Here is a 17,410-nt window from a genome sequence, read left to right on the forward strand (position 1 = left end):
TTGATGTATATAAAATATTTTTTATAGAATTTAAATTTTTTTGATATTACTTTTATTAAATATTATCAAAATATATTGAAATATTAAAAAATAGAGGTAAATTATGGTGTGAGTATGAAATAAACAATACGATTTTTTTGCTTGTACTTATATTAATATATATATATATATATATATATATATATATATATATATATGTAACTTATATTTTTATGCGATCATATATATACAAATTATTATCTTATTATCATATGGATTTATATCATATTTTGAATCGGTACAATTCAAGACCAAAGATTTGTTAATTTATTGAATATTAATCTATAGAGTTTCTACCATATATATTAGTAATAGACTATTGATTTTTGTTTTGTTAGTGAGCAAAATTAGAATTTTCTAACTCTGGAAGGGTCGTCATTTTTTTCTCAAGTTAATCCAAATGTCTTTTTGATTACTTAACATTTATTACTAATTTATAATGTTAATGAGGTCATATATATACAAATTATTATCTTATTATCGTATCGATTTATATCATATTTTGAATCGATACAATTCAAAACCAAAAAAATGTTAATGTATTGAATATTAATTTATAGAGTTTTTACCATATTCGTAATAGATTATTGATTTTTGTTTGGTTAGTGAGCAAAATTAAAACTTTGCATTTCTAACTTTGGAAGGATGGTCATTTTTTTTTTCTCAAATTGACATTTCTAAATCCACATGTCTTTTTGATTACTTAACATTTAGATAAAAGTATCTTGGTTTATGATAAAAGTATTAGTTAACATCTTGGCTTATAGTAATTATATCATAAATTGCATTTTATACGTTAGAGGGAATATTTTTCCCCCGAGAACCTATATTATGTTTGAGCAAGCGTTGTGTGTATAGAGGAAATTTCATATGGTTTGGAATCTATTTTTCTATTCTTTTCTCATACAGATCAAAATACATAGAATTTTTGCATTGTTTTTCTTTTCTTCTTGTACATATGATCCTCTAAAGGCTTAACCAATTGTGATTCTTATTGAGATTACACTAACATATAAAAATATTATTGGTAACATTCCAGATCGTTAGCGAAATACATAAAGCACCTGTTTAGGCTAGAAAAATGTTTTTACCTACATTTTTCTGAGCTATTACGATTTCTTTTCTTCCCAGCTGCTTCTGTGCATCATTGTTGTTTGCGTTGTCTTTTTGATTCTGCTCAAAATGGTGTTGGGATGCACACCTACAATAACATGTATTCCGAACCCCAAAATATCAGAATAAGAGGCTTCCAGAAAATTAAGACAATATCTTCAAGGAGAAGGTCTACATAGGATAGAGGGGAGTAAATGAATTCTACCTGGAGTAAACTCCATTTGCTGTAGATTCTTGCAACTTTTAATCTCCTCATTTGCATGTCGACTGTAATAGGCTGACTCTGCACACCACCAACACTGCATAGGGCTAAGATTACACCAGTCATATCAATGATATTAACCTGACATCAATCAAAAGCAAAATTAATTAGGATACAATGTGATATAAGCAAAAAAAAAAAACAAGAATCAAACACTAAAGGTCAATCAAATCACCAAAACCACACTAATCTGAGAAGTCAACAATCACAAAACGGCAAGAGGAATTTATCTATATCAGTACTTACCAATTGATCTGCAAGCATTGAAATAGATTTGAACGTAAACATCCGATTACAGAGGTTGAATACGTCTCCAAGCTCAGCCCAAAAAGGTCAAGCCAACAGAGGGCAGAGATAGTGGGTTGAAAATTAATATTCATATAAATGACCAAAGAAACCAACTCTCTTCCCCACATCTATAATAGTATTTACGATTCATAGTGTAGTTGAGAAGCCTCGTCTTCGTAGGTTCTTGTGTGTCATAAATGCAACAAAAGATCAATTAACAATAAAGGAACAATGAAACATGACCATCTACAGCAATGAAGTCTTGCTAATACTATCAAATTCAAACAAAAAGTCTCAAAATTGAAACGTTTCTCAGCAAAAAAGAACATTTATTTAAATGAGAAACCAAAACTGAGCTCATAAATTATACCAGCTTCACGGCAGCTTCTTCTTCTCCAGTTTAGATATTGATCTTTATGATACACAGAAAAATCAAAACTTTATCAGACCAATGCAAGAGCTAAAAGCTGGAAGATGTCAATATGAGTGATTCGTTGTTCATAACTAAATAAAGTTCCACGACTTGCTCTGTACTAAAAGTCTAATCAATAAATTTTGATTCATCTCGATTCATGATCTCTGCAAAGAAATCAAAATAACAATCGATGAATTTTGTGAATATATGCTCTCTCTTATCTTACTGATTTGTAGGTGATGTACTTGAGGATACTAAATTGAGAGAGTATTTGCTACTAAATAAGTAAATATGAAAGCCTGTATACGTGTTCATCAATCAGTAGCAACTCAAGCCCGATTAGGACGTTGTGCTCCTAATTGACGGATAACACGGAAAACCAACTAGGACGGATCTCATAGGGCTGGTTAGACATCATTGAAGAGCAGTGATGAAGGACCCTTGCCGGTGATTTCGGACGATCTGTTAGCAGCGTAAAAGTTTTTAGCTTGAATTTTGTGAGGATGAGTGAGAGAACAAAACAAAATAAAAAAGAATTAAGCAAATCTCGTGTTAGTGTTTTCACAGATTGTGAGGATGTTGTTCAAGTGAAGAAAGCTAACCTTTTCATAGGTGATCAATAAACCGCCTTGCAGAGAGATAACTCACAATCAATATCAAGATCGTGCTAAACGTTGCTCTTTGGAGTTAAGAAGGCGATAATGGTGTTGAATCTGTAACTCTGACGGTTTCGTTTGAGTGCAATAGAAAGCTAAACGACGCGAGAGGAGACAGACAAAGAGATTCTCCATCACGATTTCAGTAATTAAAACAGTCGAAACATCGTTGACTGTGTGAGAGATAACGCAGAAAAAAAAATTGATAGGTAGCGAATTTGGAAGAAGAACAGAAACCCTAGCGCTTCATGTGAGTTATCAGATTTGGGCCTTTCTGTTTGGACTACAATTGTGATGATTAACAAAAAGCCCAGGATGCCTATTTTAAAATGAAACGATGAGTTTTGTGATGGTGGGACACGTGTCGCACCAGGAAACTTCGAATTAGTGATGTGGCAGACGACGTGGACTCCCTGGGAGAGAAGTAAACTGTTCTTTATATATATAGATAGATAGATATAGATATTACCAATGCTTTTAGATTCTTAGATTCAATGGATTAACAAGTGATTTCACATCCATGTCAGAGGTAATTTTGTGGACAACCGCTTCAGAAATCCACTAGCTTATTTGATTGGGCAATCAACTTTTTGTAGTTTCTTGTGTAATCAACTTATTTTTTGGTCCCAATCTCTGTCTTTTTTCCTCTTTGCTTGGTTTGAGTTTGGTTCGTGACTAAGGCTCAGTTTTAAGAGATATGCTTCGGTCAAATCAATGAAACACCAAATCTGTTGTAGATTTTTGATAAAAGCTCCAGATCTGATGATTCACGGTTTGGCCTAGCCACAAAGCTTTTGTTTAGAAATCAACGCCTAGATTTGGTGAGTTTTGTTGTGTTGCATATCTCTGGACTTCTTGTATGGTATGTTGCTTTTCAGATTTTTCTAAGGTGATGGAGTTTGTTGTGGATTCCTCTGATCCGTCTTTATGCTGTTTATGGCATGTGTTCTTGGTGCTCCGGATTAGGTGGGCTTGGCTCCTAGTTGCTTGTTCAGATCTTGTGGAGATTTGATTTTTGTGTGGCTTCATTCCTTGGCGTTTCTCAGTCGTGTACGACTCATCCATTTCTGGAGGTTGACTAAATCTGAAGGATTCTCCCTTACCGCTTTGTGAAGCTTGTGTTACTTGGGTCCTGAGGTGTTTCCTCGTTGTACTAGGAGGGAGTGGTTTTACAGTGGTTTGGTCAGGGGCATTCCCGTTCAACAGCATTCATAGATTCTCTATCAATAAGATTTCTCTGTTTTGTTGAGAGTGCTATTCTTGATCCACGAGTCTTGTTGCTTAGTTTAAAGTGTTGGTCTATAAACGTCATAGTTTGTTATTGTTTGGGCTTTTGCTGTCCTTTATGGATTTTAGATTCTGAAGATATTGTGTTTCTGCCGGCTTAGCTAACCACAGACACATCTTCGTCCGTTGGTCATGTTTGTTCCATAACATCTATAATATAACCAGTTGACGAGAAAAAAATTTAATAAAACAAAATAAAATAACCAACTTGTTGTCTAATTCAAGTTCTATGGTAGTGATTGGTAAAAGTCTGAGTGTGGTATTTGAAGCGGTTTTGTCCAATCCGCAATACAGTCACCAATCACAAAACCAATTAAAAACTTTGCGGTTTTGGTAAATCAAAAAGTAAAACCGCACCTACACAGTAACTGATGTAAAATGGTCTTGTAATTAATGGACCGCACTTGAAATTTGTAAACACGTAAAACGCACTTCCACTTTATTTTATTTATTTATTTAATAATATATAATTAAATATACAATAAAATTATATAAATTAATGATTAGAATAAACTAAGGGTCCGAATGGTAATCGCAGATTTGATAATATAAGCGGTAGGGATGACAATCAAGGACCTGGACCGCGGGCCTGACCCGTAAAGGCTTGCTGTAGGGCGGGATTGGGCTTCCATTTGGCAAGCCCGCAAAATTGCGGGCCTCGCGGGACGGGTTCAAAGCGGGACGGATCGAAAACGGGACGGGTCGAAAGCGGGATGGGCTTAACCTGCGGGATTTTGAAGACCCGAACCCTAAATCCCCATTTTTTGTTTTCGCCTAAAACATTGAGAGAGAGAGAAGTCGATTCGACGTTATGTAGCTCCGGTGATGGTGGTTTCAGGGTCGATGATGCTTCCGGTCTCCCAAGCGCCTTCGATATGCATAGGTGGATCTTCTTCGAGACATCATAAGAAGTTTGAAAACTCACTTTCCACCGAAGAAGAAGATCTAGTTCCCGCTATGGGTTCTTCATAGTTTTGCCTATATGTTTTTGCTCACATTATCATACATTTTGGAGTTTTAGGTTTCAATATATCTTTAACTGACTTCTATTATTCTTATTTGCAGAAGAAGAAGTTGATGGTGAAAAAGAGAAATTTTCATCTTTTTGTCGCTTGTTGGTAATAAAGATGAAGAACAAGAAGTGTGATTGGTGTTTTCTTTTTTATTTGTTTTTAGGATTAGCATCTTTGATTTGGTGTTGGTTTTATTTAATTTTGGATTCAGAAAACTAAAGCTTTTGTTATGAACTTATGAGTTATAATATTTGGATTCAGCAACTAAAGTATTGTTTATTTTTAAAATGTTTGGAGTCTAACAAAAGTATTTAAACTAGTGTTTTGATCCAACTAAAATCTTCAACTAACAAGTATATTGCCTTATCCAGTTCAATCTTCAACTAAACTCACTTACTGATGCGTCATGAAACTGATAAAGCGTCCTGAATCATGTTTTGAAGCGTTCAGGAGCCATATGTTCGTTTGTAATTCTATGTCCCGCGGACCGATCCGAAAAGCCTACATGTTTTGCGGTACGGGTTTGGTCAGCCATTTTGAGGACCGCAGCCCGCGCGGGCCTGACCCGCCGTGACCCGCTCGAAGACGAGCCCGCTGCGGTACGGGACGGGACGGGACGGATCAACCTGTTTGACATTCCTAATAAGCGGTGCGGAATTAAAGTGCGGGACGGTTCAACTGCGGTTCGTGCGTTTTGTGGGACAAGTGCGGTTTTGATAAAATTAGCGGTGCGGAATTGTGTTTAATTGGTGAAAATATAGTTTGCGGAATTAAAAATAAAAATAAAACTGAAATGTAAAATTAATATATCAATATAATTTAGTGTTACTAGTGTAAAATTTTCTTTATTATTTAGAACTTTTAAATACCATAATTCATCTGAAATAAAAATACAAATTAATTTATATATAAAAACTAAATAAAATACAATAAATAATTATATTGATAAAAATACTTATAATTTGTTTCATCTAATAACTAATATTTATATAATTTAAAGTCACTAATCACTTTTGTTGATCATAAATATACTAATATATATATATATGATGAATAGATTTAGTTTCATCACTAGCGAGGGTGCTTGAGTTTAAAATAATTAAAAAAAAATTCCGAATAAAATAATTAATTATACTAACCAATTTTTAGTAACATTAGTTATTCTAGATTACTACATTACTCAAAATATACGTATAGTTAAACTCTATATCATATTATTTACTATATGTTTTATAAACTATGTAAACTACTCATCATACCTTACAAATCTGTATGTTGGTCTCTTTTTTTACAAAAAAGTTTGTATGTTGTTTGTTAAGTAAAAGATAATTTTTTTTTTAATTTAACATAACTCTAGAAATATTTACTGTGCAAAGACGTTTTTGTAGTGAACCATATGGTTTTGCGGTATTGAATGATTATTCAATAATTAAATTTAACTACTAAAATACTTTTGAAATAAAAATACAAAAAAAAAGAAATATTATTCTTTATAAAACAAATCATATATCATGCAGTAAAATATATTTTCTAATAATTTTATACTTCATTTCAGATAATATGATGTTATAATTGAATAGTTTTTATTTCAGTTTATATACTAGGGTTAACATGTTTACAAAAGAAATATACGAAGAACCTATGCACTGTTACAAAAAAAAGGAACCTATACTCATAACTGTGTATTTATGTGCCGTTATAGTTATACTACTAGTATATAGTATCGTAAATGCTGTTAAAATACTAGTATATAGTATCGTAAATGCTGTTAAAATAATATATATATATATATATATATATATAAATATGTTGGTATCTCTCCTGCTTTGCCACGTGGAAAGTCGTTCGCTGCAGAGGCGACACGTGTCCGTCACAACATTATTTGGGTTTCAGACTTATAAATTTTGGGCCTTATACAACTCTAATTTTTCAAGTCCGGTAACCCACAAAGTCCACTTCTGAACCAGCAGCCGTAATCAATTATATATAGATACATAACAAAAAAAATCCACGTCATCGTAAACAACTTTACCACTTAAAATATTTGTCGGTCTCTTTAGGCTTTATTATTTATGACTCTAAACTTTGATTTGGATCTATACAATAATATTATTCTTACAACTAGCAAATGAAAAATAGATTTGATTCATCCGCCAATTTATTTTTCTAAGTTAATATATGGTCAATAATTGTATTCCAATTTTAATTTATAAATAAATAGAATGACGTGAGGTTTGAGATCAAACATTAAAATCGATGTGCCGTTAACCAGTACTACAAAGCTCTGCACACATGAAATTAGCTATGTGTTTACCCGAAACTGAAGAATCGAACCTTACCAAATAAAAAACAAAATCGAAACTAAATCAAATTTCATAAATCAGGTATATTTCTATATATCATGTATTCTATATTTTTCTGAAATTAAAATATCAAAAACAAACGAGAACCGAACAAAAATCAATAAGTATCTCAATTTGAAATATAATTTACAAATCTAAAATATTAAATAAACTTAGTTTTACAGTAACAAATATCATAAATTTATTATTTATAAACTGAACTATCCAAAATGAATTATATGAATACCATTTCCCTAAATTATTTAAAATTATATAAACTAACTGATAATTTATCCAAAAAACTTAAATAACCTGTTTTTTTCCTCGCAAAAAACAAGTTATAAATAAAATTTACTAAAATTTACCAAAATAATCTAAAAACGCCCGAAAGAGACCCGATTTTGTTTTTGATATTAGCTGGTTCCCCACTTTGTTGTCCAAACTGAACAAAAAAAAACAAAATATCTGTACGAGAATTGAATCAAATTTTATAAATAACCGAACATATCTTATATCTGCAGAATTAAAAAAAATAAAATAAAATAAACCAAAACAATTCCAAAAAAAAATTATAAAAAAGTTTGAATTTTAAAAAAGTATAATTCGAAAACATAAAAAAATATGTTTTTTATTTAAATAATTATTTGTTATATATATATCAAGAACAAGGATATAAGAGTATTTTGCCAATTATTGAAAATATATTTTTAAAAATACTCCTTTAGTGATGGTAAAGATCAATAACGGTACCATGAATGTGGTAAACATGAAATTTCACCTATTATCTATTTAAAGTTAATATTTTCTTTTATTATGTCAAAATGAACTAAGAATAATAAGAAGATATATATATATATATATATATATATATATATATATTATTCTGAATTGTTTTTTTGCTAATTTTTTATTCTCTGAAAAATAGAATAATGAAGGATATTGTCATTTTAATTCCAAATCAAAAATGTTTATTAAAAATAAGGGCACTCGCACCGGTTGAAATTCATCTGTCTCTAACAAATTTAAAAATATTAAAAGCTGAAAAAGAAGAAAGAGAAAGCATAAAAAAAAGAGAGCAAAAATGGTACCTGTGGGAAGAACTTTCATACATTTCTAAAGAATCGGTGAATACATGTGGTATCATTTTACATGTTTTTTTATTTTAATTTTTTAAATCATTAATAACTAAATTATGTACAAAAATAATAATAAAAATATTAGTGAGGTACTCTACTTGCTATTTTACCATTAATGATGCCCTAACAATTTGATCTCAGAATTCTATTTATTATTGTTTTTTATAATATAGTTTTCAATCCACCATGATTTTTAAATGTTTCATAAAATTAATATAAATTTATATAAAACAGTTTTTATTATTAACTCCGGGCGGGCCGATCCTAGTTTAAATATATAAATGTGTGCGGCTTTTGAGAAAACACAGCTTCTTCATTGCGTTCGTGGATTTGATAGTAATACTGTTTATTTGTGAGACATCGAAATTTGTGTGCGTTTTTGTGAAGTTTTTGGAAAACCGCAAGAGAAAAATCAGGAAATATGTGATCGGTGATATTAAAGCGTTTTTTCTAAAACCGCAGTGAAATACGCGAATTAAATGTCGCCATTCATGCCCTAAAAAACTCAACCGCATCAATTTACAATATAATGCAGCATATCAAAAATACTTTGAACCTAACTGAAAGTCAGACATAAGTGTTTGGGTATCCCTTATGTGTTTTTGGATTCATTTTATTAAGTCTCATTTTAACATTTTATATATTAAAAATAATTGTATGATACATATTTAATTTAATTTAAGTTTCTAATAGTTCTCACAAATAATTTTATGAATTTGTCTTTTAAGAAGAATAAACTTACAATCATTTTTTATAAACTACAATAATTACTTTTAGTCAAAAACATATTATAAAAATAGAAATTATAATATTTGGAATTATAATTTTTTTTAAAATTATTTCAAATAAATTTTAATATTTGGGATTTGAAATATATAGAAAATATTATAACATAATCACTAAACACAAAAATAGTTCTAATTATATTAGTATATTTATTTCATATTTTTTTTAATCAAAACCGCACTACTTTTTCAATCAAAACCGCACTTATCCCGCAAACCGCATGAACCATTGTTGCACCGTACCGCACTTAAATTCCGTCCCGCTTATATTATCAATTTCGTTGTTACCATTGGAACCCTATATTTATAAATTTGCTTTTATTTTCATGGAAAACAAACAAAATAATATGTCTGAGGTCGACACAAAATAATAATTCATCATAGCAAAAAGGCAATGTATAATCCATCTTTTCAATTCATATAATGTATTTGTCCAAAAAAAAAATCATATAATGTACTACAACACGTGACAAGTTGGTCGGGCATTATAACGTCTTTCGAACCTTCTGCTATTTGATTGGCGGGGCCAACCCACTCATTGAACACGTTTTTTACTTATTTCTTAATTCAGTTAATTACTCAACTAATCAGTTCCTAAAACATTAATCATTTTTGTTAATGTCAAATGTCAATCATCCGTGAAAACTCATCCGAGCATACAACATTATCAAGAACTAATTGATGCCTTCTCAAATCAAGCAAAGACGAGATATTTACCAATTACCACTAGCAAAATTCAATTAAACTGTTAATTATTCACCTAACTATACGGTGGGGACAAACACTAGCTGGCTCAACTATTAAAGAACATTATCTCCGGTCCCCGCAAACCAAACTTTTCCAATCATAAAACGACACGTGTGAGATCGAAACTAAATATCCGAGATGATTAAATATAGGATGTGAAGCAGAGAATTAATATCACAAACCCATAGCCTACGGCTATATAACAAGTCCCAAGATTCATAATATTTCATTTTCAAAACCTCAGAGTCAGTTCTCTTCCTCTTATTGTCCTAATCCAAAACCCAAACTCGCGCAAGAACTGGATACTCTGGCGGATTCAGAGACCAAGAACCGAGACGTGGTTCTGAAACTGTATGACGCCCTGAGATCTCGAGACGTCGACTCAGTTCACCGCACACTAACCCCCGATCTCGACTACTGGTTTCACGGCCCGCCGCCGCACCAGTTTTTGATGCGCACACTCACGGGAGTCTCTCCGACGTTTGAGTTCGTGCCTCTCTCCGTCGTCTCATTCGGATCCACCGTCATCGCCGAGGGCTGCGACGTTGCTAGCTCCATCTCTTGGATCCACGCGTGGACCGTCGCGCATGGGATAATCACTCAGGTGAGGGAGTACTCTAACACTTCTCTCACGGTTACACGGGTCGGTGACGTTGTTGCTGGACGGTCTGCTGAGATTGCGCCGTCGCATTGTCCATCCGTGTGGGAAAGCCAGTTCTCGGGTCGGGCTGGAAAGTCCGTACCGGGTCTGGTTCTTGCGATTTAAGGATTTGTTCACGTCAGGGAATAATAATATATAAATAAAGACCGCTTACTGTTGGTTAATTATTTGTGGTTTGGGAACACAAATGGAGGTGAACTATATAGTTGGGTAATGATTGAATCGCCGTGCTTTGCTTAAAGAGTATTTCGACCGTATTCCAAGCCTTTGGGTTACACGAAATCCCTTTGTAGGATAAAACAATCAAAGTCTCATTTTTGTTCTAGGCTAAGATACAAAAATAACAAATAAAGCTTTAGTGCTTATATGTGTTTCTTCAAAGATCTTTGATGATCTTCGAATAATGAATATTTTTTTGCTCTCTTTTATTAACTATTAGTTTTTGATCTTCAATCTTGTTTTACAAGTTGTGATTCAAGTTGTGAAGTTATTATTTTTTATTGCCCACAACTACTTTTATAGAGTACTAAGGGTTGCAATGGTTAGCACCAATAGTTACAATGGTTAGTGAAGAGTGACGACCATTAATACCAATAGTTACATTGGTTAAACAAAAGTCACAATGGTTCATCACCAAAAGCTTTAACCACCAATGGTAACAATGGTTTATCACCAATGGTAACAATGGTTTATCACCAAAGGTTGCAACCATTTACCACTAATAGTTACAATCACAAACAGTTGCATTTGTTCATCTAAACAATTGCAATGCTTCACTTTAATGGTTACAAGGATTCACTTAAATATCCAACAATCCTCCCCCATTTAAGTGTAATCATAGATTCATTAAATAATTAATACATACATCAAACTCATGCATAAATGTAGGCATGAGCGTTCGGGTACCCGTTGGCATTCGGGTCTGGTTTTTCGGGTTTTCGGATTTTTGGGTTTACGCTTCTAGGTCCTATACTGAAATTTTATTAGTACGGGTCGGGTTCGGATAATAACACTTCGGGTTCGGTTCAAAATTGTATTGCATCATAAAACCCATAAAGTAATCATATATCGTACAGATTCGGATGATATCGGTTCGGTTCAGATATAACCAAAGTAAAAAATAAAATTTTGAAGTAAAACATAAAGAAAAACATCTAAATTAAATAAAAATTAATCAATCACATATAAAATAATAATAAAATGTTAAATCAAGCATGAAAACAAACATCATTTGTAAACAATATGTATTGCCTTATAGAGAGTAGACTTTTTATTTCAATGAACAAATTATAAAATACTTATTTATAACTAATTGTGTACTTAAAGCATTTATTAGAATTTTAATATTTATTATTATATATAATATTACCACAAATATTGAATTTAATAATTGGAATACTTATATATATTTCAAAATATTTATATTGACTATTAATTTCGGATTTTTCGGGTTACCCGTTCGGGTTCGGTTAATAACACTTCGGATTCAGATATTTTTTGTACCACCCAACAAGACCCGTTCGGGTATTTTTACGTTTCGGATCGGATAACGGGTCGGATTTTTCGGTTCGGATTCGGTTCGGATTTCGGGTTCTGGATTTTATGCCCAGGCCTACAAAAATGAAAATGTTCGAAGAATTGAATTTTTATCTTAGTGCAATACACATTCCAAATGCCCGAGAATCAGGATATCTAGGCCTGGGCGTTCGGGTACCCGTTGGCGTTCGGATCGGGTTTTTTGGGTTTTTGGGTTTTCGGGTTTGCGCTCTTAGGTCTCATACTAAAATTTTATTAATACGGGTCGGGTTCGAATAATAACACTTCGGGTTCGGTTCAAAATTGTATTGCGTCTTTTTTTTTTTGTCGTCAACGAACAGACTCATATAGACTCTGCGAACCAAACTGGTAGTTCTGCATCCATGTGAACGACGAAAGACGATTGTTTCCTTGCACATCGTGCTAAGCTATCCGCCTTTTGGTTCTCCGTTCGGGGTACATGAATGATCTCTGAACTAATAAAACTTGTCTTCAGTAACATTATATCGTGCAGGTAACTCTCAAACGCCGGCCACTCCTCTGGTTCCGAAACCATCTTCACCAATTGAGTACAATCCGTAGCAAATGTAACCTGAAACTGATGCAAATTCCTCATGCATTGCATTGCCCAAATCAATGCTTCCATTTCCGCATGGAGAGGTGACAGACATGCCCTAGTATTCCTAGCCCCCAACAAACCCTGGAACCCCTCGAGTGTACTATACCATCCTTGACCTGAGTAAGGCTCTTTGTCTTTCCAGGAGCCATCTATAAAGCACCAACGACCTACCCTCAGCTGACGGTACAAAACCTCACCCTGTTGTGGTAGCTGTTTTTTCTTCAACACCTGAGCTTCCGCCCAAAGCGTTGATTCGGTTTCCGCAAGCTTAATTGTCTCCCTTGGGTCAATATCCAAATTACTGAACACTTTATTATTCCTTCGTTTCCAAATATACCATAATAACCACGCAAAAAGATGATCCTCCATCTTCGGGAGTACCATCCAAAAGAGGTGATCCATATTCGTAAAGAGCGAGCTTGTACGAAAGTAAACTAGGTTTGACGGTATCTTTGACAAGGCCCAAACTTGTTGCGCAGGAGGGCACTCAAAGAACACATGGTTTATTGCGTCTTAAAACCCATAAAGTAATCATATATCGTACGGATTCGGGTTATATCGGTTCGGTTCGGATATAACCGAAGTAAAAAAAAAACAAAAAACATGAAGGAAAACATAAAGAAAAACATCTAAATTAAATAAAAATTAATCTATCACACATAAAATTGATAAAATAACAATAAAATGATAAATTAAGCATGAAAACAAACATTATTTGTAAACAATATGTATTGCCTTATAGAAAGTAAACTTTTTTAATTTCAATGAGCAAATTATAAAATACTTATTTATAACTAATTGTGTACTTAAATTATTTATTAAAATTTTAATATTTATTATTATATATCATATTACCAGAAATTTTTAATTTAATAATTGAAATACTTATATATATTTCGGATTTTCGGGTTACCCGTTCGGGTTCGGCTAATAACACTTCGGGTTCGGATATTTTTTGTACCACCCTACAAGACCCGTTCGGGTATTTTTACATTTCGGGTCGGATAACGGGTCGGGTTTTTTGGTTCGGGTTCGGTTCAGATTTCGGATTCCGGATGTTATGCCCATGCCTAAGGATATCCTACGGATTGAATCCCTCAACCCATTTTGAGTACATGAAGATAATACACACACGTGTTTCCACACTACTCTAAGTGTTTGTACTTGACACTATTGTAAGCCATGTGTCCCTATCCATTCATGAGCGCATACAAAACCAAGTCCCAGCTTATTGAAGCGGCATCACTTCTCACTCATATAGGTAAATGCATTCACTCATGCACCTGCAAATGCACTTTTCAAAGTATTTATTAAGAATAAAATTTCAACCTAACTCTTTCTTGCAGGTCCAAGCACATACACTGGGATGATATATAGACATGTGCTACAATCTTTAAGTGTAGGCTTTCCACATTGAATTCAGCCTCTAACGTCGTATTAAAAAGGAATTGGGTATCCCACCATTAAAGATTTCAAATAGACTTTAAACTTATCCCTTTAACAGACTCAATTACCAAGTCTTTAGCTAATCATTTCGTCAAATGATATGCTATATTTCTTTCAGACCGAACAAACCCTTATGGTATTCACCCCGTGAGTGATCAGCTCAGATAATGCGCTATATCTAACGCTAGGTGTCGCGACTTACCATTAATCACTTGATTATAAACCTTAACCAATATTACTTCACTATCATAAATAGAAACTGGTGGTAATATTTCGGTCACAACGGAATCTCTTAAATTAAATTCCCTTAGCTAATATGCCTATTAACCGGCATATGCTAATGCTAAAAAGTTTTATTCAATAGTCAAACTTTCATACAAATTTGCTTCTTGGAAGCCCATGAGATGGCACCTCCCTAAGCAAAATTACTCAACAACTTATAAAATAATGTTCTTCTATATTGATAATCAAACTTGCATCTAAATACCCTTCTACCATCGAAGAAAATCTTACATATAACAAATCATAATTTATGGTTCCTTTCAAACATTCAAGTTGTGATACTTCTTGTCCTATATAAGGTACAAGCTTCACTCTCACATATATGGGAGACTTCATTGGAGAACAATCTCACAATTGAACTACTTAACAACTTTCTCAATATAATGAAATTATGTTAACAATAGTTTTTTACTTATATGTTAAATTTTAACAATCACATCTACCTCCTCATGTCTTTCATTGATGTTACATTTGCACCTTATCGATGATGATCCATTCGCACCCTTTTGGTGATGATACATTCGCACCCTTTTAGTGACGATACATTCGAACCCTTTTGGTCCCAAACCATTCGCACCCTTTCGGTCCTGAACCGTTCGCATTCTACCCTTTCGGTCCCTAACCGTTCGCACCCTTTCAGTCTCCAACCGTTCGCATCCTTTCGGTCCCGAACCGTTCGCACCCTTTCGGTCCCGAACCGTTCGCACCCTTTCGGTCCCGAACCGTTCGCACCCTTTCGGTCCCGAACCGTTCGCACTCTTAGGTCCCGACACGTTCGCACTCTTTAGGTCCCGACACGTTCGCACCCTTTGGGTCCCCACACGTTCGCACCCTTTGGGTTCCATCACGTTCGCACCCTTTGGGTCCCGACACGTTCGCACCCTTTGGATCACGACCCGTTCGCACCCCTTGGATCACGACGCACTCGCATCTCTTGGTTCACGACGCACTCGCATCCCTTGGATTACGATATGATTGCACTTCTTCGAAAGTCTACTCTCTCAAGCATTTACAACTTTCCAAACTTTGATTTTATCTCTCGCACAAAATCATAAGTTATAGTTCACAACGAAAATACTCTTTAAGATTGTTGGTTAATTATTTGTTGGTTGGTAACACGAATGGGTATGAACTATATACTTGGATAATGACTGAATCGCCATGCTTTCCTTAAAGAGTATTTCGACCCTATTCCAAGCCTTTGGGTTACACGAAATCTTTTTGTAGGATAAGAGAATCAAAGTCTCATTCTTGTTCTAGGCTAAGATACAAAAATAACAAATAAAGCTTTAGGGCTTATGTGTTTCTTCAAAGATCTTTGATGATCTTCGAACAATGAATCTTTCTTTCTCTCAATCTTACTAACTATTAGTTTTTGATCTTCAATATTGTTTTACAAGTTGTGATTCAAGTTGTGAATTTATTATTTTCCATTGCCCATAACTCCTTTTATAGAGTACTAAGGGTTACAATGGTTAGCACCAATAGTTACAATGATTAGTGAAGAATTACAACCATTAATACCAATAGTTACATTGATTAGACAAAAGTCACAATGGTTCATCACCAAAGACTTTAATCACCAATGATAACAATGGTTTATCACCAAAGGTTGCAACCATTTACCACTAATAGTTACAATTACAAACAGTTGCATTTGTTCATCTAAACAATTGCAATGTTTCACTTTAATGGTTACAAGGGTTCACTTAAATATCCAACACTTACTTGTTGCTTTCTGGTTGGTTTGTTGTTTATGTGTTGAAGGATTTGTGCGGTCGAGACGCTGTGTGGGGGTAACAGCTAAACGCTGCGTTTTGGCTGTCGCTAGTCCTTCTTTTGTTGGATATTTGTGTGTTTTGTGTTTTTAGTGGGTCAAGCATGGGGAAACTCAACTTGACTTGTGCGGTTGTGTCGGATGGTTATGTTATAATTGAAACAAAATGTGCTTTTGGGATATTATATTAATTAAATGTTTTATAACACGAGAAGTTTTTGCATTTGATTACAAAAACAAATTAAAAACTGCCAATTTAGCTCATGTGTCTGAGTGGATAAGCTGTGTGATCTGTGTATCTTCACTTAAATTTTGTTTAGTTTTAACGGAGTTGAGTGTAAAGATATACATTGTTCTTTCGAACGCAAAGCTCTATATGGAGGCAAATTTCCTGAAGATATCAAAACTAGTGTTCCTAATAATGCATCTCGTATTGCACCTCGATCCTTTCAAACTATCAAAAGTTAGTTCCATTTAAGTTGCGTTTTATGTACCTCGATCATTGCAAAACAATTTAGAACTGATTAGATACATTAGAGTTCAGTTTATTTGGAATAAATATGAACTAAATTTGTTTTCTGATTTGGGTTAGAAAATTGTTAAGATTTAACAAGGTTTACATCTTTTATTGAAATAAATATAACGTTTATTAAATGTAACCGTGGACGCAAGCAACACAAAAAAAATTAACTGCAAAAAAACAGGGCCGGCTCAACACTATTATGGATCATAGGACAAAATAATTTTTTTTATCCTCTGAAATTTATATACAAATAATGTTTAAAATATTTTTTTTATAATTTAATCAGTAATATTTTGTAATGAAAATAAAACTATATACATATCAACTAATTTTGAATTTTTTTTTAATTTTATTTATTATATTTATAATTTTTTATATATAAAAATATATATTTATAAAAAAACTGGACTCCTTAATTATTATTATACGGGGGACACGGGTTTCGCCCGAATCGGTCACACCGCTTGTCCCTCCCAATGAACC

The 17,410-nt window shown here is 33.4% G+C and overlaps 1 protein-coding gene and 2 long non-coding RNA genes across 3 annotated transcripts; 2 read left to right on the top strand and 1 right to left on the bottom strand.

Annotated features, from left to right (window-relative positions):
* Positions 1-955: 955 nt before the first annotated feature.
* LOC125583952 lies at positions 956-4,479 on the bottom strand. The gene is made up of 2 exons (XR_007320961.1): positions 1,358-4,479; positions 956-1,240 (listed from the first exon to the last, which is right to left on the bottom strand). It is a non-coding gene; the product is annotated as an uncharacterized LOC125583952 (long non-coding RNA).
* A 5,785-nt stretch (positions 4,480-10,264) lies between these two features.
* LOC106385752 (senescence associated gene 20) lies at positions 10,265-11,167 on the top strand. The gene has a single exon (XM_013825656.3). It carries the CDS (start codon positions 10,535-10,537, stop codon positions 10,847-10,849), a length of 315 nt encoding a protein of 104 aa, XP_013681110.1. The 5' UTR covers positions 10,265-10,534; the 3' UTR covers positions 10,850-11,167.
* Positions 11,168-13,852: 2,685 nt separating this feature from the next.
* Positions 13,853-16,586, top strand: LOC125583986. The gene is made up of 2 exons (XR_007321002.1): positions 13,853-14,160; positions 14,246-16,586. It is a non-coding gene; the product is annotated as an uncharacterized LOC125583986 (long non-coding RNA).
* The last annotated feature ends 824 nt before the right edge of the window (positions 16,587-17,410 follow it).

The sequence above is a fragment of the Brassica napus genome, chromosome C3, assembly GCF_020379485.1.
Source record: "Brassica napus cultivar Da-Ae chromosome C3, Da-Ae, whole genome shotgun sequence".
NCBI lineage: Eukaryota > Viridiplantae > Streptophyta > Magnoliopsida > Brassicales > Brassicaceae > Brassica > Brassica napus.

What these genes read in the sequence shown, in the direction of transcription:
- LOC106385752 (XM_013825656.3), top strand. Translation starts at nt 10,535, where the DNA reads ATGCGCACACTCACGGGAGTCTCTCCGACGTTTGAGTTCGTGCCTCTC.